This window comes from Octopus bimaculoides, chromosome 2 (assembly GCF_046866305.1).
Source record: "Octopus bimaculoides isolate indiv1 chromosome 2, ASM4686630v1, whole genome shotgun sequence".
Lineage (NCBI taxonomy): Eukaryota > Metazoa > Mollusca > Cephalopoda > Octopoda > Octopodidae > Octopus > Octopus bimaculoides.
In genome coordinates, this window is record NC_142929.1 from 93,997,078 (window position 1) to 94,021,674 (window position 24,597).

General features: G+C 34.4%; 2 protein-coding genes across 4 annotated transcripts in view; one reads left to right on the top strand and one right to left on the bottom strand.

The window, feature by feature from the left end:
- Window positions 1–23,230, bottom strand: part of LOC106883999 (uncharacterized) — a 41,789-nt gene extending 18,559 nt beyond the window's left edge. Inside the window, exon 1 of one of the 2 annotated variants that reach the window (XM_014935172.3) lies at window positions 20,929–23,230. The gene's annotated coding sequence lies outside the window, so the exon portion shown is untranslated. The remainder of the gene's footprint in view (window positions 1–20,928) is intronic. The other variant, XM_014935171.3, reaches the window with a different exon arrangement.
- LOC106884001 (cytochrome c oxidase assembly protein COX19) lies at window positions 4–24,376 on the top strand. Of its 2 annotated transcripts, XM_089347190.1 has the most exons (4): window positions 4–134; window positions 7,072–7,367; window positions 13,308–13,419; window positions 24,181–24,376. In XM_089347190.1, the coding sequence occupies exons 2-4, from the start codon at window positions 7,343–7,345 to the stop codon at window positions 24,260–24,262; spliced, it is 219 nt and encodes a 72-aa protein (XP_089203316.1). In that variant the 5' UTR covers window positions 4–134; window positions 7,072–7,342; the 3' UTR covers window positions 24,263–24,376. The 2 variants fall into 2 exon arrangements, with proteins under 2 accessions (XP_089203316.1, XP_014790664.1); XM_014935178.3 differs by lacking the exon at window positions 7,072–7,367 and having other exon boundaries at window positions 15–134.
- The last annotated feature ends 221 nt before the right edge of the window (window positions 24,377–24,597 follow it).

The following is a 24,597-nucleotide window of genomic DNA, read 5'->3' on the forward strand; positions in this document are numbered from 1 at the left end:
CTTTACACTGCAAGTCGGTAGTGTTTTCGGAATACTTTTCATTAAGTTTGGAACCATGTCAACTCCTTTGACATTTGCAGGAAAGTTGAACGTGCGTCCTCCGGAGAAAGGCAGCTTCCCTTTAGATCATGAAGGTAGTGTATCTCAGGTCGATTAGTTATCTTGATTACTTTTACTTTAGTCAGTAATCCTCACCCGTGTACTAAATGTAAACATTAACAAACTCACTAACATTAATAAAAATTATCCTTACAATAAATAGGAAATAAAATTAAAGGTGAACATTTCATTGCCGTGTGGTGAATTTGAGACTGACATTTTTCATGTAGGGCCCTTCTAATCTCTACTTCTCAGGACTCGCCAACTTTATGTGTATATTTCTTACAAGGCAATTTATTTGACACCGTGTATATAATCAAATGAGTTTATAACTGATTTCATACAAAGCTAGCCTACCAAGAAAAGTTCACAAATTACCAGATCATCAACAATGTGGAATTGGTGCTAAGAAATGTCTTCAGATGGCGACACTACTTACCCATCTAAAAACATTTCAGGTACAAGCACATTAATAACAAAATGAAAGCCGAATGGCTCGTGTCCTTGAGAACGAAGATTCAAAGAAAAGGAAAAAAATGTATTCATACACCCCCTCGTCACCGCATCCCGCTGTCTAAAAGTGAAAATGAACAGCTTCTGTGTTTGTGTGTGCTCGTGCGAATGAACAGAGAAGAGGGGAAGTACAAAAGGAAGTCTTGCCACACGATATTCAATAATGTTTCTCTTCTTTATTCAGAAAGAATAAAAACTTCATGGGACTTCGTTCATGTGTACCCCCCCCCCAAAAAAAAAACCTTTATATATTCGGAATCTACATGATATAATAAATATTCGTAGAAAATTTCATAAAAAAATATCCATTTTTCTGAAAGTTATGATCATCCAAAGTCGGTGGGGCAGAGATCTGTAGTTATGCCTGGATTTTAAGTGCATAGTGCCCACAAAATTGACCACAATCGCTCCAGAGAAGGAAAGATAAGTTTTTTTGTAAAACAGATACCCCAGATCATTTCCAAGGGCACCGTGAAAAGAAATCTGAAAAATCTCCGTCAAAACGGAGAAATTCCGACTTGTTGGTGCTTCCTAACTCCGAAGTCAGTTTATATATGCATGTGTTTGTGTTTGACACCCTGTCACCGCTTATAACCGCTGTTGCTGTACATTATTTACAATGGAGAGATAGGTGACCTCATCGTGTTTGTTATCACAACGTTTCGGCTAATGTACTCTCCAGCCTTCGTCATGTGTTCTGGTGGAATTTCGAACCCAACCCTTTATTTGACTGATGTTGCGGTGTTCACATCTCCATAACGTAGCGGTTCGGCAAAAAAACAAAAAACAAACAAACAATAGAATAAGTACGAGGCTTCAAAAATAAGTGGTCGTTTCGTTCGACTAAAGCTCTTCAAGGCGGTGCTCCAGCGTGGCCGCATTCGGCAAGACTTCCGCCCGTCCCCACCAAAAAAAAACCCGTTAAAAGAATTTTTTTTCTTTATTCGTCACCCCACCCCCTTTTCGGCTACGGGGGAATACGAATCTGCAAAAAAATTGGCAAAAATCGACATCCCCCCCCCCCCCCGCCATTTCCTTCATTTTTAACTTCTTTCAGAGTTTTTTTTTTTCAAAATATGCTGAAAAATACGGAGATTATGATTCTGAGAAAAAAAATTACAGAAACCATTATAAAATTTTTTTTTTAAGAATTTTCTTTTTTTCTAAATATGTGGAAAAATATTGACATCATGATTCTCTTTTACTTGTTTCAGTCTTTTTGACTGTGGCCATGCTGGAGCACCGCCTTTAGTCGAGCAAATCGACCCCAGGACTTATTCTTTAGAAGCCTAGTACTTATTCTATCGGTCTCTATTGCCGAACCGCTAAGTTACAGGGACATAAACACACCAGCATCGGTTGTCAAGCGATGTTGGGGGGGACAAACACAGACACACAAACACATACACACATACATATATATATATATATATACATATATACGACGGGTTTCTTTCTGTTTCCGTCTACCAAATCCACTCACAAGGCTTTGGTCGGCCCGAGGCTATAGTAGAAGACACTTGCCCAAGATGCCACGCAGTGGGACTGAACCCGAGACCATGTGGTTGGTAAGCAAGCTACTTACCACACAGCCACTCCTATGCCTTGATTTTTTTTTCTGTTGGTTTTTATTTTTTACTACTGACTTTTCTTATTGAGTTGGACTTGTCATTGTGTTGTAGCAGATTCAGAAATTCCAAGTGGCAATGTAATGTTTATCTCATGAAGGTACAAAAATTTCAAAACATTTCTGTACTTACGGTTAGGGTTTTAGGGTTAGTGTTGGGAAAAAAAGTCAAAATTGAAAGAAGTTGGTGGGGAAAAAATTTCACAATGCTGATTTTTGGCAATTTTCCGGTTGGCAAAAAAAATTACAAAAATAAACAAATTTGGGAGAAAATGGGGTGGGGACAGATGGAAGTCTTTCTCCATGAAATTCTCTACAAATATAACTCCGTCTATGTAGATTCCAAAGACATAGGAATTTGGGGGTGTTTCTGAACAAGTCCATATTTGCAGAGAATTTCATTAAAAAATTTCCATTTTCTTGAAAGTTAAGATGAATTGGACTCTGGTGAATTTTCTGAAATTCCCCACCTCCACCACCAAAATTAGGCCGTATCCTAATATTCCATGTACTTTATGCACTTTAGAAATAATTCTTGATGGACAAGGGGCTTTCACAGTCTTCATATTCTTAACTGTTGCCAAGAAGAATGGTTGAACCCTTACTTATGTTCACATTAGGACAACTCTCTCACATTTAGTAGCCTTTCATATTTGCAAGCCGTTCATTTTCACTTTTAGATAGCGGGATGGGGTATCGAGGGGGTGTATGAATCAATTTTGGAGTTTCCTCGTAGAAAATTTGAAATTAATTATTTTCTTTTTTCCATATTCTGAATCTCTATATTTTTCCATGTAGATTGAAAAAAAAGTTGAAATTTTAAAATGTGGGGCGGGGAGAGGGAATTGAAAATTTTGAAAATATGGTTTTTGACATATTCAGAATTTCCGTCATTGAAAACAGGAATCCGCTGGAAAAATTAAAAAAAAAAAAGGTCAATTTCTTTTGTGCCGGTGTACTTGTAAACATTAACCAAAAAATCTTTTAAAACAGTAACATACAACAAAACACTGACCAAAGGCAGTAAATAACTAACCTCTATTCCGATAGTGTGAGCACCTGGTCTATGACTATATACCTCTCACACAGCCACCTTGTTACTAGATAGTTAAACTGGGTTGTGCACTGAAGGGTCACAATAAACTTAGTGTAGCCCTATTCCTATAAGGCATCCGAGAAGCCAAAAAACAATTCGGTTATGAAACAATACCTATATATATAAATAAATATATATATAAACTAGCAGTATAACCCGACCTTGTCCGGGTGTGACTTATTATGCCATCTACGATAAGTCTTGCTAGCTGAAAATCAACTAAAAAAGAAAGCCTTACAACGAAAAAACCCTTATGATGTAAATATGTTCATAATTCAAAAGACGATGAAATTAATAGGGAAAGTCTGAAGGCTGTTTTGCGTAAAATTATTAAGCATATGTAAATTTCATCCGTGTAATTGGCTATAGAAATGCTTGTGCAAAACAACTTTTTGCGCCACCCTGATTATACATAGCAGAGTAATCCCTTTTAGCAGGAGCTAGGACGGCAATTTCTGATGAAGCAATTGCTGGCGATCTGTTGCTACAAATTTTTGCCAGAATTCTATCAGATTGGGCAGAAGATGATGCACCATTTTGCATTATGTTCAAAATAGCTTCTGGAATGTGGTGCATTACTGCAGTCTGTTGCTGTCATTTTAAACCGGTTGCTGTCTTTCCCCAGCAAACTCTCTTCTTTGGAGGCATAATCTATGTATATATTAAACAGAACAACAAAAGTTATAATAGATGGCAGTGTCGGTACTTTTCACATATCTGTAATTTTTCAGATTAACACCATGCGGGTGTTAATCTGAAAAATTACCCAACCCTAACACTAACCCTAAACCCGAACCCTAACCCTAAAAACTGTAACCGTAACATTAATCCTAAACCCTAACCCTGACCCTAACACCCTAGTGAAAATCTTGGTAAATTTACAAAACATTGACGAACATGAGTTATATTTTACTGAATGATTGTGTACTTGCACGTGTATGCTTTTGAGAGAGCAAGAGAGGAAGAGGTAGAGAGGGGGAGAGAAAGGAATAGGGGTAGTTAAAAGTTTTCTTATGACTGCTTCTCTTCACTGCCTATTACTTCATTAGAAATCTAAGGATGCACATAAGCACATAATAGAGAAAAATGAAACAAATATGGACGACTTGCTCCGAAACACCACCGAGTGGGGAACACTTCTCAAAAATAACCTGCAGTTGTTTCCTTCAAAATTCCTACATGCTTGAAATGTACATACATCAAGGTACATTTGTACAAAATTTCATGAACAAATATTCATTTTCCTGGAAGTTAAGAGGAATTTAAGTGGAATTTCCGAATATTGTACCCCACCCCCTTCCAAAACACTTTCACCGAAAATTTTTGTATATTTGGAATCTACATAATAAATAATATATGCATAGAAAATTTCATTAAAAAATATTCATTTTTATGAAAGTTATGACCTTCCAAAGTTGGGGGATACAACTCTGTAGTTATGCCATCAATGTTTTGTAAATATACCACGATGTGAATGATTGTTTACTTGCACGTGTATACGTTTGAGAGAGCGAGAGAGGAAGAGGGGGAGAAATGAATAGAGATTGAGAGCAATGTGTATGTTTTTGTCACAGGTCATGTATGTGTGGTTGTGTGTGTTTTTACGTATCTATGTTATGAAAAATAGGTAAAGAATACTGAGATGAAAGTTTAATCTATGACGTTGTATGTATCACTTTCTCTCCCTCTCTCTCTTTTACTTTTACTCTCTATATTTTTATGTTGAGCGCGTGTGTAAGAATGGTGTTCCAGGTAGCAGGGATGAAATATAAAAGTTGCTAGAAACAACAGCCAAATCTCCCTTAAATCACACAAAGTAAACGGAATTTTAAAAATCTAATTACTGCACTGGAAAGTTCAGATCGAGAAAATTCCATTGATGTAAAAATTTTTACGAAAAAGTGGAAAATGTGGATTTCTATAAACATTCAAAAAGGCTTCACACAAACACACAATTTCAGATTTATATATTAAGATAAATAAATATATATATATATATATATATATATATATATATATATATAGATAGATATATATGAGAGACAGAGAGAGGATGGGAGGGTGTAAGGTCATATTTGAAAGAAAAAGTCAACATGAAATATGCTAACTATATACATTCTACATGTCAATGACTTGTCGAATATGAATAAAGAAAATTTAATAGTTATTTTTGTCTTCTTCAATCTTGTTATATATAGAGACATGTTGTGTGTGCATGCTTAAATGATCTGGGGTTACATAACATGATGAAATGGAAATAAAGAATAAAAAAAGTTAAATATTAAAATACAAATAAATGTCCGAAGTTTTGCTATGAGAATTGTAACCCAAAAAGGGACATCAATGAAAATCTATCGAACAATAGTTAGACTCTTTTGAGCAGCGTTCCACAACCTGGACTGCTTTTCATGCAAGATAATTTTCCTATTGACTAGATCACGTGCATAACAAAACGAAATAAAGTGCATAATATATGATACAACTATTACATATGTAATGCAAAAACACCCAGTAGAATGTGTTAGCCAATAAAATAGAAATTAATTTTAAGATTTCTATGTGGCCTTGTGGTTGGGGACTCTTGCCCTAAACCAGTATTTCTCAACTAATTTTTACCTATGGACCCCTTTGATTCCTATGTCACTTGGATGGATTCCCATAGCCATTCATCATCATCATCAAGTGTTTTGAATTTGGGTTTTGTCCCTGTTAACATGATCTATGTCATAGCAATGTTTCATGCTATTATCTTTCTTAAGGTGAGGTGTAGAAATGGTTTAAATGTCAAAATTTATGTCATTTTATGATATAATTAGAAATAAAATTCTGGCCGTGACCATCCTATATTTTTCCTGGCATCTAGAACAATGACATCGAATATATATTTATTTTTAGGTGGTAGGATGTGATTTTCAGAAGATTTGGCTGCTATTTAAATATTATTATTATTAAACAATATTATCACCCTAACACCTGTATTTAGTATTATTTTTATTATTGTGTACCTGGCATTCCTGTTTTATTCATCTCTCACTCCATCCTTCCCTGCTTTTGTAACCTTTTACCCCACCTTTTATTTCCCTATCCCCTAATTCCTCACCACTCTCCTCTCTACTGCATTATTCAGCTGCTGTAATGAAATTAGAACTTGTCACCACAAATCATTTCGTATCACCATGTATGCATTACCAGTCACCACTCTTTCTCTGACTCCCAATCAACATCTGTCCATAATTCTTTGTGTCTTGATTCTCAGGCAAGTGGGTACTTTAGTTTTACAAGGCATCCTCACTACTGATGGTGTCACAAAAAATAGCACCCAGTATGCTCTGTAAAGTGGTTGATATTAGGATGGACATCCAGTTATAGAAAGCATGCTGAAGCAGATATTGGAGCATGATGCAGTCTTTAAACCTGTTGGATCCTGTTTCAGCAGCCTATGTATGTCAGTATTTAAAGCTTGTATCTGTTTTTAAGCAAAGCAATATTATCCCCTAGTCAGATATGTTTTCATTGAAAGTTGCAAACAAATGAGTGTACAGTATCATACAGTCAACATGTACAATATCAAGACAAGGAGAGAGAGAGAGAGAGAGAGAGAGAGACACACACACACACACACACACACACACACACACACACATTCTAAGATATTTCAAATTCTTTTTGTGAACTTCAATAATCATTCAGTTTGGTTGGAGAGATGGCTACTGACCATGACATAACTTTTTTTTAGGTGCAGTTCAGCTGATCTTTTCATTATGAAAAATCTGAAAGATACCATACCAATAGTTGTCTAATCTGAATGTGCAACAAGATGGAGTTGTAGAACAGATTGTGAAACTAGTTCATGAATATCATTTTGATATCATAGGGGGAACTTTGCAAAACATGACTGATGATCAAAAGCAAACTGCTAATATAAAAGGAGGAATAAAATTTTGACTTTCCAGTTCTTGTTTTGCTTGGATTGCCATATAAAAGTAAGAAAAGTATGTAAAAATAACATGAAATATGTGCAATCAAGGAATGGTAATTAGAAAGATTTCTTCCCAATGAATATTTACACATTTTTGTTGTATTGTTTTATTTTTAAATATATTAATAATTGTTTTATGTATATTTTAAATTTACACACACAAATCTATGTATATATATTATGTACACATTATATATATAACTGTTTTTGTTTGTCATAAGATTATTTCAAGTGTAGGAATAGAAATCATATGGATAGGAAGGGGGCATTAACCTAACACGTATTTCTACCAGTTAATTCACTTGTTACTTTTTTCTTCAAGCAACTGCAACTAAGATGTATTTCACCATACTGCACCAGGAATCTCTGCCCTCCTTTAGTTTTGGTAGATCCTGAGAGCAGTAGCTAGCAAAGGCTACTCTGTTACTCTGTCGCATTTTCAGAAAGCCATACAAATTCCTAATTTTTTAATATTTTTTTTTAATATAGCAATGTTTGTACAACTTCCAGAAATGGAAAGTCACACATACTTTTTCTGAAATGTATGTGTGTGTGTGTGTGTATATATATATATATATATATATATATATATATATAAACTTGGAAATGGATGCGTGGCATTCAATCATATAATATAGATAATATATAAATATATATGCATACATATATACATATATGTACATACATATATATGTATATACACATGCATATATGGGCACAGGACACCACAGAACGTAAACAACATGAAATATGAAAATATGGAACACAAACTTTTTTTTTGCGAACAACGAAAGAACAAACAGAAAACAAGACAAGCAACATTAAAAAAATGACCCTTCATCAGTTGTCAGCTGTTTTTCTACTTTATATTTTGAGCAATTAACGACAAGATATGTTTTTGACTAAACAGTTGCTCCCACAAAGCAAATTAAATAAAAATTGGGATTTTGCGGAGGGTCAAAGTTGGTAACACAAACAGGACAGTGAAAACAAACAGGAAGGGCTGCTAAGCCTGAACAAGTTGGTAAGATATAACAGCAACAGGTAAACATATATTCAACATGCGACGGTGTTGGAATGTATGGCCAAAGGGTAGTGATACCTTAGACTTTACAAAAAAGAATGTTGAAAGGATGAAATCACTTGTGTGCAATTATGTGTATTGGCCGAAGATGGACAAGGAAGTTGAAAACGTAGTAAAAGGCTGCAGAAGATGTGCTCTGACAGCGAAATTGCCTACTTAAAAATGAGAGACTTGGCCAGAAGTAAAAAGTCCATGGTCAAGCCTACATATTGATTTTGCGGGTCCGTTAAATGGTTATTACTACTTAGTAATAGTTGATAGTTTTACAAAATGGCCAGAAATTGTTAAGTGCAAAAGACCAACCTCTGAAACGGTAATAAATTTTTGCACAAATTATTCACAAGATTTGGCATCTCAGACATGATTGTATCTAATAATGGAATGCAATTTGTGTCCAGTGAATTTAGAAAATTCTGTGAAATGTTCACAGTAGAACATAAAACGATAGCACCTTACCATCCCAGACCAAATGGACAGGCAGAGCATTTTGTGCAGCAATTCCTAAGGGTATACAGGGTGACACCAAACCCCAATACACCAGCAGGAAGCTCACCAGCAGAACTGTTACCTGATGAGGAAAGAAAAATTACCAGGAAAGACAATCCAAAATTTTTCACAATTGGTGATAAGGTGTACATGAGGGTACATAAGGTCATATAAAAACAGAAAACAGTACTGGAAAGAAGGCAAAATTACAAAGTACATAGGAAAAATGATGTACGGAATTAAAAGTAGAAAAGGTATTGAAAAAAGACACAGAAACTAATTGAAGAAATCATCATCATCATCATCATCGTTTAACGTCCGCTTTCCATGCTAGCATGGGTTGGACGACTTGACTGAGGACTAGTGAAACCGGATGGCAACACCAGGCTCCAATCTAAATTTGGCAGAGTTTCTACAGCTGGATGCCCTTCCTAAAAATGATTCATAGAAAATAAACCAGACAGATTACAAGAATTTATGAATGGCTGTATGACACATTCCAGGTACCAACACCATTACAAGTGGTTGAACCCATGCGTACAAGTGGAAGACAAAGGAAGAACATACAGTTCCTACAAATAGACGCCAAAAACAAAAATATTAAGTTGGAAAAAATAAACTGCTTAATTGGGAGGAGGAGGAGGAGGAGGGAATAAAGTAAAATAGAATTATTTGCTTCCTAAAGAAAAAAAATAAACTAAAAGGGATGTTGCAGTGAAAATGGTACTCCCCCTCCCACATGACAAAGTGGTATGATCCAGCCTTAATAAAGTCAGGCAGTCAGTCATTGTAAGAGGGTCAGTAGTAGTAGAGTCATTGTAGGAGTTCTCAGTTGGGGTCAGTGTCAGTTATGTGGAGTTCAAGTTACTGTCAAGGTAGATGTTTCAACTCATTGTCTTGCAGAGCTATCAGTGATAACATGATAGACAAGTCAAAGATAATAAGATGTGGAATACTGCCACAACATAATAGTGGCAACAATAACATATGAGTGGACAAGGATCTACATTATAACACTTGACTTATTTTTTGACATTGACAAATGTTAAGCTTTGTCTTACCCAAGTAAAGTGTTTGTGAATAGTAACATTTTACTTTTGAAAACTTGAAAAAAGCAAAACCAGCTCACAGTCACAAAGCATGCAAAAAATATGCTTGTCATCAACAGGCCATAAAGCAGTGATAAGTCTATTGAGTAAATGCAAAATGCAACTAAATCGGTCAACTAAACACTGTATACAAGCAGTAAGTTGCATAGGACAGTGTATTTGAGCATTATTATTGAAACTATTGTTCACTGCCCAACAAACCATAGTTCAACAATTACTTGTAACCCAGGTGAAGTTTCAAATGTTAACTGTAGTAACTTTCTGGAACATCTGCATCTTTGATCTAAAGGTATTCCTTGGTTAAGTAAAAACTGAGATGTCAGGTGCACATATGTAGTCATCATTGTCATGTATTGTATGCCTGTAGTGCATTGACAACACTACAACCAAAGTCTTCTTGATTAAGCACTAGTTCTCTAGCTGCCTTACTACTCTTGTCCAACCAACTCTTGATATTGTCCATCTATTGCATTCTTTGCCTGCCTCTTCATCTTTTGCCCTCTACTCTTCCTTCCATCATAATATTTTCTAAACTTCTGCGTTTTTGAATATAGTCATAATAGATGAGCTTTTGTTTTCTTTACAATGTTTGGGAATTGTTGTCTTTCACCTAATTGTAATACCCATTCATTTGTCCAATGATCCTTGTAAGAGATTCTCCTGTACACCCATGTTTCAAATTCATTATGTTCTCATCAAATTTGTTCAGAGTCTATGCTTTACAACTATAAATGCCTATTGTTAGTGGACCAATTCTATTCATTAAGTTTAAAATGGAAGTTGTGATATCTGGCAAGAAGACTTTCATCAGATTTTATGCAGTGCCTTCTACTAAAGGATGTGTTCTCAATACGTTGACCAAAAGAAGCTGAAGTTGATACTTGATAAAATTGTTTTAATAATGCAGTATATATGAGCAGTGTTCATAGAAGTTACAAGGTTAAAGCATTCTCCAGTTGTCATGTATGTCCATTATTATAGGCACCTCACTTCCTAAATTTTACTGTTCAAGATACAATGACAAATACTGAGCCATTCCTTGATGACATAAGAACTACTGTGAACCTCTACAGTTTATTGGAACCAAATATCATGTGCTCTGTGTATTACAGTTGATGGAGAAAATGTTTCAAAATGTAACTGGGTTGTTTTGTAGATATAGGGAATTAAAAGTTATGAGAGTGTAATTAACTCATAGTATAAAGATATTGCTTGGCTTGACTTCTATGATTAAGACCCTAAAACCTATATGAATAGCAGTAAAAATCATTTGGGATTTTGGTACTTTACTTAAATTAGTTGTACTGAAAATAATACTTTCAAACACAATCGACCTCAGCAAATACCTCTTGAGAAAAACTGCAAATGTTATAACAGCTACAGCAACCAATAACAATACTCTTAATGACTGCTGAAATCAGAGACATTTAAGTGTTTGAAAATATCCTGAAGAGTTAGATGAAATTTCAAAGAAATCATTCAAGGAATCCATTGTTTTTATCTTTGTAAAATTTCAAGCAAATCAACCCATCTTAACCCTCTCCTGCTTAACCAAAGAGTCTTATCTATAATATAAATTGGACATGGGCGATTGTTGTATTCTTTTTTGTCTTGAGGTTCACAGCCAAACGGCTGGGTGGATTCACATGAAAAATGGCATACATGTGGCGACGGGTGCATAGATTGGAATGCAGTTTGTATTTCTTTCCTAGCCCCCATAGTTACCGAGAAAATTAATTAAAACTTTTTCTAATGGAATTCCCTTGTTTGTTCCACCATTAAAACAACCAGTTGCTCACACAGCAGGCGTATACCATTTTGCTAGCAACAGAGGTCCAATACAATAGCTCTCAGAAACAGACTACGTTCAAATTCGTTCTTCACAACTCCTGAAGCTGTTTTCTGACAAGAAGTGGGGAGTCAGGAAATCTTCATACAGCTGGAGGCTCCAATCGAAACAGGAGACCCAAAATGATAAGGTTGAGAAATGCTGTTATAGATTATGCCTAACCGAAAATGATCACAGCCACATCATCCAAACAGACCGGGTGAAACCGAGCTTAGCTGCTAGCAGACCTATAATTCCAAGTAATAGGTTTGAGTATCATAACAGGAACTAGCTGTTGTAAAGAACAATAGCTTTATCGATGCCATTTATTGATTTACTCTAGTGGTAATGAACCTTAATTATATTTCTGCATAGATGAACTAATTTCTCTCCTTTAACTACAACAATGTTCTCTGTTCTTCTGAACTAACTAGAAGCATATGCTCCTCTCAAGCCTTCTTAACACATCTGTCTTGTCATCTTCCTACACTCTAATGTGTATTACCTCCCAAATCTTGAACAAAACCCTTCAAGCCAAGTTTTTCTCTCCAGAACTGTAACCTTCTGGAATCTCCACCCACCTTCATCTGTGTTTTTCCTGTAGATATTAATCTACAAATATTCAAACTAAACATCAATTGCATCAATATTATACCTAAGAGAGTCTAAAAACATCATTTGTACTGCTATCATTCATGTCCACCTATGTCCACAACTATTTCACTTTACTTATATTGGTAAATACCTTTTCACTTTAAATCTATAGCCTGTTGCTTGTTTCAGGGTTTTATAGGAAGGACATTATTTTTCATCCCCTTGAGACTGATTATATAATACTATATTTAACCAAATGTTCTCTCAATCCAAAATATAGTTTTTCCTCAATTTCACAGGATTGACAGTGCCTTTCAACTCCTCAAGGTCAATGACAAACTATTAGTTGTTGTTTAATGTTTGGTCAATCCTGGTTCAACAGTCCTAAGATTCGAAGTGTTTTAGTCATGACTATCTCTTCTATTTCTTATTTTTCCCTTATAGTGTATTGAGGATTACATTATCCAATGTAATTGTTGAAATGTCAGTGTGATTTGAAAGAAATTTGGTTGCTATTTCTAGCTGAGAGCAACCACATAATGGCCCATCCATTGGCTCATTGGTTGTAACAGATATTTGAATAAGGTATTTAGGAACCAATGAATTGAAAGGATCTATTCCAGTTACTGCTGAGCATGGATCCAGTCAATCCTAAAAGATAGATGAGAGCCTGTATGAAAAATATGAGTTTGTCATCATCTGCACACAATATCTACTAGTAATATATGGGGTTTATTCAGTCAACTATATACTATTCCTTTGCAAATTGACTTTGTCTCTCAGTTAAAGAACATGTTTAATAAATAAATATACATTAAGAAAAGTTTAAAATATGCCACACTTACATTTTTACCTGATTCATTAAACCTGGAATTTGTTATTTCAATTTCAGGTCAATGTAAGATGTTCATGATCAAATATATGAAATGTCTGAATACAAACAATAATGAAAATACAAAATGTCGCCAAGAGTCCAAAGATTATTTAGAATGTCGGATGGAGAAGTGAGTTTAATTGTTTTTTGGCATAGCAAAACCAACCAGAAGTATTAGTTGATGTATGCTAAAACACTGCATTCAAGATTATCATTTGTTATAATTTAACTCTTGTATTATTGAGAGAGAAAAAACAAGTTGATAATTCTGAATGCAGCATTTCATATTCATATCAACTGAAGTTTCCTTCACTGCTTTGATTTACTCTCTTATTTTGTCTTTGGTTATTGTTTCATATTTTTCTTTGATTGAATGAAAACATTTGTAGTGTGTTACAGCCTAATATCTTTCAGAGAACAGTAATTAATATAACAAAAGAATATAAATTTGAATATATCAAATGAGCTAGATAGTTGATGTCATCAAGTAGAACATTACAAAATATTAAGACTTTGTAAGAGTAAGTAATATTTATGCTTTGGCTGTTTAAAAATCCATGTTTTTTTTCTGGCTACCTTTTTTACTTCTATCTTTTAGTCTTAATTCTTTCCTTTTTTTTTAGTTCACTTCATTTTTCATTCCTTCTTTTGTTTTGTTCTTTTGTTGTTTTCTATTTCTTGTTTGGAGAAATCTTGCATGTCCTTTTCCCACTACTCCTATTCAAAGTAAGTCATAATGCTCAGTGTAAAAATACATAGTTGTGTACTGTGTATTAATAACACCTTGCCTTTTTTGGGAAAGTTATGATATTATCAAAGCTCTAAAAATACATAATAATAATAATAATAATAATAATAATAATAATAATAATAATAATAACAATCCTTTCTACTAAAGGCATGAAATGTTGTGGGTGAGGACTAGTTAATTACATTGACCCCAATGTTTCTCTGGTACTTAATTTATCAACCCTCAAAGGATGAAAGGTAAAGCTGACCTTGGTGGAGTTTGAACTCAGAACACGAAGACAGATGAAATACTGCCAAACATTTTGCCCAGTGTGCTAATGATTCTGCCAGCTCAGTGCCTTAATAATTTATAATGATAATGATGATAATAATAATAATAATAATAATAATAATAATAATAATAATAATAATAATAATAATAATAATAATTATATATATATATATATATATATATATATATATATATTGTTGTATTGTAGGGTGGCCATTTTTTTTCCTGTCAAATAAACACATGCACTGTATTGTTGTTCTTCACTCATTTATTACTGTTCTTATTCTAACTCATGCCCATTGCCCAGAAATCTTTCCTTACTCATCTGTGACCTCTTCAGCGAAACTTTCCATCTTCATGTGTACTCTTGCTCCACTTATTTCATTCTGTTCTTCTATGATGTGTATCCTTATATGTGCATGCATTTGCGTCTGTGTTTATGTGTATATGTGTGTTATTGGTTTTAGTAGCACTGTGACCCTCCCCTCAGTCCCACCCCTCTCCTCCCCCATTGTCGTTACTGCTGCCCTTGGGCCGAGCATTTGGTACTGTTCCTATATTTCTTTGTGTTTGTGTGTTTGTCCATGCTACTGCTATCGTGGTAGGTGTTGTTGTTGTTGCCGTTATTTTACTATTGTCGTTGTAGTCGTGTTGTTAATACTGTTGTGACCGTCTGTGAAGTTACTGTATGTGTGTTTGTGTGTGTATATGGGTTCACTCGCTGTGTTGTTTTTATCTGTGTCCTTTATACAGTTTTTAATTTTTTTTTTTAATCTCTATTACTTATATTTATCATAGAATATGCATAGTTGTCTATTGTGTGTGTATTGCACTGTTTGTATCTGGTGTTTTTTCCTTCGGTCTTTAGTCGTTATGCTGTGTGGTTTGGTGGTGGATGTTATTGTTCCATTCATGTTTTCTGTTAAGACTCGGTCTATCTATTCTATGTGTGTGGCCTCTGTGATCTGTCTAAGTGTCGTGTCAGTTCTATGTGTAGATAATACTGTAACCTCTATGCTTTTAACTGAGCCTCTATGTTCTTCTTGAGCATGTTGGTAGAACACTGACGAGCCTTTCTCTTTTTTGAGCTCCCACCGGTGTTCACCTATACGCTCCCCTATGCTGCACACTCTCTCCAATGTAAGTAGTTGTCATGTTTCTGCACCATCCCTCAGTACATCGTAAGCTATACACTATATTCCTAACCTTACAGTTAAGCTGTAGGTTCATCCTACATACAATACAATTGTTCTCTGTACATGGGGACCTATCAAAGGGATAAGTTCTACAGATCAGGGATTTTATAGGAACATCGGGACTTTCTATTACTTTAATCCATAGATTGGTCTTATCTAATGTTTATCTAAAAAGGAATACTAGTTCGCTGCATACCATGAGTTGGCTTTATTTATCTTTTTTCTGGTCCTTTCTGTGCTGTTCCAGGATTTACTCCTGTATAGTGGGAAAATCCCCTCTGCATCACTCTCTATGATGGCTCTGTACTTAGTCCTGGCTCCTTTGTACACTCTGATTCTGTCTCTTTGGTTGTAGCCAAAGGCTCATCAGTGCTCTACCAACATGCTCAAGCAGAACATAGAGGCTCAGTTAAAAGCATAGAGGTTAAGGTATTATCTACACATAGAACTGACATGACAATTAGACAGATCACAGAGGCTACAGACATAGCAATAGACAGACTGAGCCTCAACAGAAAACACGAATGGAACAGTAACACCCACCACCACACCACACAACATGATGATTAAAGACAAGAAAAAAACATACAAAAGACAAATATGTACATACCTATGATAAATATAAGAAATAGAGATAAAAAAATATTAAAAACTGTATAAAGGGCGCAGATAAAAATAACATAGGGAGCGAACCCATATACACACACAGTAACTTCACAGATGGCTGCAACAGTATCAACAACACGACTACAACAGCAACAGTGGTAACAATAATGGCAGTAACAACAACAACAACACCTACTATGATGGCAGCAGCATGGACAAACACATAAACACAGAGAAATGCAGGAATGGTACCAAATGCTGGGCTGATGGGCAGCAGCAGCGACAACGGGGGAGGGGCTGGGGCTGAGGGGAGGGTTATAGTGCTATTAAGAACAATGACACATACACACACTCAAACACAGACGTAAATGCATGCACATATAAGGATACACATCCTAGAAGAACAGAATGAAATAAGTGGAGCAAGAGCACACACGGCGGAAAGTTTCTCTAAAGAGGTCACAGATGTGTGAGGAAAGATTTCCGGACAGTGGACATGAGTTAGAATAAGGACAGTAATAAACGAGTGAAGAATGAATATAAAGTGCATGTGTTTATTTGGCAAAAAAAAAAAAAGATCATCCTGAAATACAACAATATCTGTTTCAACACACAATTTCACATCAGGAATCTTGCAACACAAATTCGTAAACACACACACACACACACACACACATATATATATATATAAATTGTTTATATCCAGTTAAAAGAAGTAAAAGAAAATGGAGATAAGGAAGTTCACAATTATTCATTATTAACAAATTGGTCATCTTCACTTCTTTCAGTCGTTTCAATTACTACTCAATAATTTAATTAGAAATTTGTACATTAAATTTGCATTTATGTGACATGAGCATAATTTCATCAGAGAAAAGAAGATGTACCTTGGGATGTTATATGTGGATCTACCAATTCATTTCAGCAGACTCTGCTGAAATATGTGAACCTATCAATTCATGTTGAAAGGAATTGATAGGTCCACATATAATATCACGCTGAAATGAATTGATAGGTCCACATATAACATCACGCTGAAATTAATTGATAGGTCCACATATAATATCCCAAAGTACATCTTTTTTTCTCTGATGAAATTATGCTCATGTCACATAAATGCAAATTTAATGTACAAATTTGTAATTAGATTATGGTGTATTAATTGAAACAGCTGTAAGAAGCGAAGATGACCAATTTCTTAATAAAATAATTGTGAACTTTCTTATCTCCATTTTCTTTTCTTCTTTTAACTGGATATAAACTATATGCTTAATATACACCTATTGTTTTAAGGGAATTACATTCCCTAACAATACTAGGTATTGAACCAGTATTTCCTTGGATGCAACCATCCTTTCATGAGGTTAACATATCCTCCAAATAAATTTATATATACACATTTATATATATATATATATATATATATATATATATATATATATATATATATATATATATATATATATAGAGAGAGAGAGAGAGAGAGAGAGAGAGAGAGAGAGAGAGAGAGAGAGCGAGAGAGAGAGAGAGAGAAAAGATAAACACACACTGAATTATATATAATCTACTACAAATATGATTTGCTCTGGTTCTCAATATTTACCAAGATGAAGGAGTGTTTTTCTTTTCATAGTAACAATGACACTGATTTAGGAAGTAAAATAAGCTTTTATTTCCTTTAACTGTTATGTTCTACTGTGTTTATTTTTAAGCTATAGGAACATCTGAATGGTATAAAATAACTGAAATTACATTTAATTAAAACTCTTGAGTCACAAATATTTCCCCCAGAGAAATATCATACACTCCCGGATATTTTATATTTAAACAAGGTTATTGTTTTTTTTTCTTTCAGAAAATCATCAAATTTCCTATCTAGATATTTTACTGCAAGTAGCTGTAGTAATTGTAATAGTAGTAGTAATGATAATAGTAGTAGTAGTTGTTGTTGTTGTTGTTCTTGTTCTTCTTCTTCTTTTTCTTCCCAACGAATTGATGTAATTGACCTAACTCCTCCCACTAAATTTCAGACCGTGTGCCATGTAGAAAGAATTATTATTATCGTTTAAAATTTTGTTAGTCATGTTTACATGCAAAAACCTCACAACAACACACACACATTCTTTTAGTCCTGTGCTGTCCATAATGTTTTTCTTAATGTGAACCCTTGTGGTTAATAAAGAAATCATCATCATCATTATTATTATTATTATTATTATTATTATTATCATTAAGGCGGTGAGCTGGCAGAATCGTTAGCACGCCAGACAAAATGCCTCTAAGCATTTTGTCTTTCTTTAGGTTCTAAGTTTAAATTCTGCCAATGTCAACTTTGCCGTTCGATAAATTAAGTACCAGTGAAACACTGGGTCGATGTAATCAACTAGTCCCCTCTCCCCAAAATTTCAGATCTTGTGTCTATAGTAGAATGGATTATTATTATTATTAAGGCAGCAAGCTGGCAGAATTGTTAACATGCTAGAAAACTGCTTAACAGCATTTTGTTCATCTTCACATTCTGAGTTCAAATTCCGCTAAGGTCGACTTTACTTTTCATCCTTTCAGGGTTGATGAAAAGAGTACCAGTCAATATAGTTGACTTTCCCCCTCCCCAAAACTTGGTGGTCTTATGCCAGAATTTGAAATCATCATTATTATTATTATTATTTAAGGTGGCATGCTGGCAGAATTGTTAGTGTGCTGGATGAGATGCTTAGCAGTAAGTACCAGTTGAATACTGGGGTTGATGTAATTGGCTCATCCCCTACCCCCAAATTGCTGCCCTTGTGGCAAAATTTGAAACCATTATTATTATTATTATTATTATTATTATTATTATTATTATTATTATTATTATTATTATTAAGGCATCAAGTTGGTAGAACTGTTAGAGTATCAATAGGTCAATAAAATAAGTTCCAGTCAAGTAGTGAAGTCATTGTAATTGATTTGTTCCCTCTCCTCAAAATTATGGCAGTGAACTGGCAGAATCATTAGCACACCAGACAAAATTTTTAGTGGCATTTCACCTATCTTTATGTTCCTGAATTCAAATTTCACCGATATCAGCTTAGTGTTTCATCCTTTTGAGGTTGATGAAACTAGTACCAGTTGAACACTGGGGTTGAGTTAATTGACTTACCCTCTCCTCCAAACTTTCTAGCCTTGTGCCAAAATTTGAAGCCATTATTATTATTATTATTATTTTATGCTCAAGGCTCCAGTACATGACTGGTATTTTATTAATCTCGAAAAGATGAGGGGCAAATTTGGTCATAGCAGAATCATTAGAGCGCTGATCAAAATGCCTTGTGGTATTTCTTCTGGTTATTTAGATTCTGTCCCAGTCAAATACTGGGATTGGTACCATTGACTTCAGTATCTGACTGGTACTTTGTATTAACCCCGGAGGGATGCAAGGCGAAATTGACCCTGGCTGGATTTGAACCCAAAACAAATACTGCAAAGCATTGTTTTTCAGTACCCTAGCCATTCCACTCACTAACTGTCCCTAAAATCAGTCCAATGAGAGAAAACAAAACCTCTATAATATAGTAATGTTATAACATCTATCCTCATTTATCACAGGTGTTTGGTTAAGAATCACCCAAATGAGTGTTAAATGAGTCAGTGATAGATGACTAATAGAGAATGGAAAAAATAAGTTTTGTTCTAAGACCCCTCCCCCCATGTTGCTCCTCTAATTTACTCGAATAGTACCTCCAAACAGTTTTTAAGTATACATAATGATATTTTACGCCTGGAAAAATATTTAGAGTAAAATAAAATATCATAACAAGCAGAATCTTTGACTGATTTGCTGTCATCACAGATTAATCTATGATAAGCGTAGCATGATTCACAATTGAGTGCACCGTCTTATCCAGGATCAGTGATGAAAGAATCGGTAATAAATGAAGATAGATGTATACATTAGTATAAAACGTCATCTCTAGGCACTGGCCTTTCACTTGACTAAGCTATAACAAAAGATATAATCCAAATTGTTTAAGCAGTAAAATATTTACGCAGGAAATTTGATTTTCAGAAGAAAAAGGAAGTCTAATCAATCTATTGCTTTCAGTCTGTTAGCACTCTACAAATGATTTTATTATAAAGTATTGGTAAACTTGTTACAGAGTAGGAAAAAATATCTTGCAGTATTTGTTCTGGCTTCTTACTTTCTGAGTTCAAATCCTGCCAGGGTCAGTTTGGCTTTTCATTTTTTTTTAGGGTTGATGAAATAAAGAACCAGTCACGTTGATGGTATTGACTAACCCCTCTCCTCAAATTTGCGAGCCTTGTGCATAAATCCACGCGATAATTATTTTCAAGTCCCCCCCTCCCCATTGGTTCAGCCATGCTGATACATCATCTTCAAAGGTTCCAGTTGATCATACCAATATCAGAACATTTTTTTAATCGATGTTTTGCTTGACTGGTACAAAGGGACACAACTCAACACAAAGGGCACTGTTTTGACAAACATTATACATATATTCTTTTCTACTCTAGGCCCGAAATTTTTGAGGAGGGGGGGGGGCAGCCGATTAGATTTACCTCAGTACGCAACTGGTACTTAATTTATCGTCCCCGAAAAGATGAAAGGCAAAGTCGACCTCGGCGGAATTTGAACTCAGCACGTAAAGACAGACGAACTACCGCTAAGTATTTCGCCCAGCGTGCTAATGTTTCTGCCAGCTCGCCGCCTTGAACATTATACATATATTACCACGGCCTTCTGTAGAGTTTCCTTCTACCAAATTTCATGCACAAGTCATTCACAATCTAAGGTTAAATAGCAGAAGATACTTACATAAGGTGTCACACAGCCATGCAAGTGCCAATCAAACCATCATCTCCTTGTTATTTATTTATTTTCTTTAACAGAGGGAATGATAGATGACTTGATATTTAAGGAGTGACTATTGAGTCAGCAATCACATGATCAACGTATTTGAATGGTATTTTACTTCACTTTAGTCAAGTGTCAACTTGTTGGGAAAGGTAGTAAATTGATACAGTAGCATGACTAATAAAAATTGATAGTTTGTGTGCCACTTTCAGCATTATGTCTCTACAAAGCTCTTAACTCCTAATGGCTTGGTACAAGGATGTACTATGTGAATGTGCTGTAGATTGGTGAAAGGAATGGGAGTATTATGTAGCTGATGATAAGGCAGTGAGCTGGCAGAATCGTTACCATGCTGAGCAAAATTCTTAGTGACATTTCATCCGTCATGTTTTGAGTTCAAATTCTGCCTAAGTTGACTTTGCCTTGCATCCTTTCTAGGTTAATAAAATAAGAATCTGTTGAGTCCTGGAGTTGATGTAATCATCTTACCCACACCCCAGAATTTGCTGACCTTGTGCCAAAATTTGAAACCAGTATCATGATTCTGTAATTTTATAACGCTGCACTCAAATCTTCTCATGGACCAAATATGTGACGGAGTAATTTTTTGTAGATCATGTCTTTCAAAACTAAAAAAATCTCCAGCATATCACAATAGTAATCCTGATGACAGATAAAGAGGTAAACAAGCTTAGCTTTACATCTGGCATTATTCTGTAACTGTGGAATGAGTTTGATATGCTGTTCTCTCTCACTCATTTCTCAACTATGAAAAGAAAAAAAGTAATCGACCATCTTGCTCTTTCCTGTCCCCAGTAGTGATAGATGAGATGGAGAGAATAAGCAGCATGTGAGTAAGCTACTGGTTAGAGTGAATTATTGAGAAGATTTTTGCCAATCAACATGATGACCTTTTTTGGGTGGGGAGGTAGGGATCTAGGATGTTTGTAAATAGCAGAAGATTTGTCTCAGATCATCTATAATGTATGCTAACCAGAGCTTTGTAAAATATTTTTTTTCTCATTCTTACTAGTAATAAACAAAGAAAAATAGAAATTGAAATTTTATAATTGAAAATATTTGACAATAATGTGGTTGAGAAGTTGATTTTGATGTCATTTATTGCCTGTGACAAAGATACTAGCTCTAAAATGTTGGTGATCAGATCTATGATCAAAGTTGGTTGAGTCATGAACATCCATTCATCCTTTTCTTGTGCAATATTCAACACATCCCATCAGATAGTAGTGTGTGATTTGAAATTTGGCTGCTATTTCTAGCAGATCGAGTAATTCATACAAGCCCCTTCATTGACTTGACTACATTTACATAGATACTACACGTGGTATGGTTCACCCTTATGGAATTAAGTTCAATTTCTCCTGTACAAAGAGTCATGGAATTGGACTCGATCAAATCAAGAAGCTATTATTTCTAAGCAGTAAAATTTTTGCCTTTTTATGTAAGCCTGTTTGATAGACACAATATTTTATAATATAATTTTTATGATACAGTTCTATATTCAAGAGATGAGGAATTATGTACATTATTTACATTTGTCCTCATCTTGTTTGTTGTTAACACGTTTCTGCTGATATACCCAGGTTCAAAATTTCCCAAGACACCTGATGAAGGCTGGAGGGTATATCAGCCAAAACATTGTGTTAACAACAAACAAGATGAGGACAAATATCCGTCAAATGTAAATAATATAATTTTTATGTCATTTAATGTTATTTTACATGTTGCATTCATTTAAATTTCATACTCAAACAATGCTTTAATCTTAGAAAGGAAAAATAATTGAGTTTTTTTTCTTTGAAAATGATAATTTGTTAAGGTTTTTTAGTTTTTAATATTTTAATTTTAACTTTGATGTGTTTTCTTATGAACAAAAGATATTCCTGATTTTGTTTTATAGTATATTTCTTCATATTCTTTTCATAAAAAAGAAAAACAAAAAAAGTCTCCTAATCTTGTAAGTTTTCTCTAATGCTTAAGTGTAGCTAACTTCAAACCAACAACAGCATACTATAACCTTTAAATCCAAACTTTAATAGGTTAGCATGCTAAAATGTAGCCTGACAATTGGCCATATATAGTGAGCTTTCAATCAATATAGAAACATATTAGTCAAATTACAAATAGATGTTGGAGTTGAAATCAAAGGTTTTGTATACCAACTTCACAGTCCTGCTCCTGGTGATAATAACTCTGCAATTGATCATTGGTAGGTTCTTCTGTTATCTACTTTAATCTGTGAAAAATGGACAATAGATTTCTTTCTATGCTATGACCTTAATATTTCACATTTCCTGTAATATTTATAAAGATTCTATAATGGTATTTAAATATATATTTTATGAAAGGATTTTCAAGTTTGTTATGTCCAGGATGCAGAGGTTATAGCTAGCTAATTTAGATACATCAACTATTTGCTGATGGGATTGATGGACTAACTTTCATTACAAGATAATGTAAAATCCATCCAAGAATATTGTGCATTGACAGCTAGGACTGAATAGTAATTCAATAACATGATAGTTCATCTAGTTGTAAATAAGTCCCATGGTTATAAACTGCTCACTATTGTAAGCAGTTGGAACACTGTACCTTTAATGAGTGTTGTGTTAATAATAAATTTGCTCTGCTGAGTTTTAAATTTTCATATCAGCTTAAAGCAATGAGAACTCTCAGACCAACAACTCCTATAATTTTAGTCTGACCTTTTAGGATTTGAGTCACATAGTTTAGGGCTGTTAGCCCTTATTAAGCAGACCTATAATTAACATATTTCTGTTAAAATATGCTGCCTGTTTAAATTAATAATGAAAACAATGAAAACTTTAGTAAAATAATTTATTATTAAATTGGTGTTTGAAATATAAATTAACATGAAATTTTGATGGAAGATTTAGGTCACTTTCAACCAATAAGTTTGTATTGTGAACCAGGAGTGATCTCAAAAGGGAGACTGAGAAACATCTTTTTCCTAAGCATAGCATATCCTAGGCTATGCTTTTTTTGTTTTTATAAAGATAGAATGTTGAGCAACCTCATACAGATTTGCTGAACTTGAGTAATCATTAAAGACATATAGGTAGAAATCACCTGCTATATCATTGTTTATACATCAATATACTGTTTCAGTACCATGTTTTCTTATCTATAGATTTTGAAATTTCATGAAAACTTGTCTTATTTCTTTTACAGTAACTTAATGACTAAAGAAGATTTCTCAAAACTTGGTTTCAAAAAGAATACTTCTGAAATTTCTTCTGAGACAAAAGAATAATTATGACTGGCAAAATTTAGGCTGGGAAGCTGTTGTATATATTATAGCAAATTATTTTAAGCCAAATTAGAACAAAACTTTCTGTATTTTACAAATAAACTCATAATCCTGAAACTTGTAGATTATTTTTGTCCTTATGTCTTGAATGAATTTCACCTATCTTCTACTTGTTTTAGTCATTTGGGGCACTGCCTTGAAGGGTTTTAGTTGAACAAATCGACTAGAGCACTTGTTTTTTGGAGTCTAGTACTTATTCTATCAGACTCTTTTGCCGAACCACTAAGTTATGGGAAACATAAACACATCCACACTAGTTGTGAAATAGTAGACACACA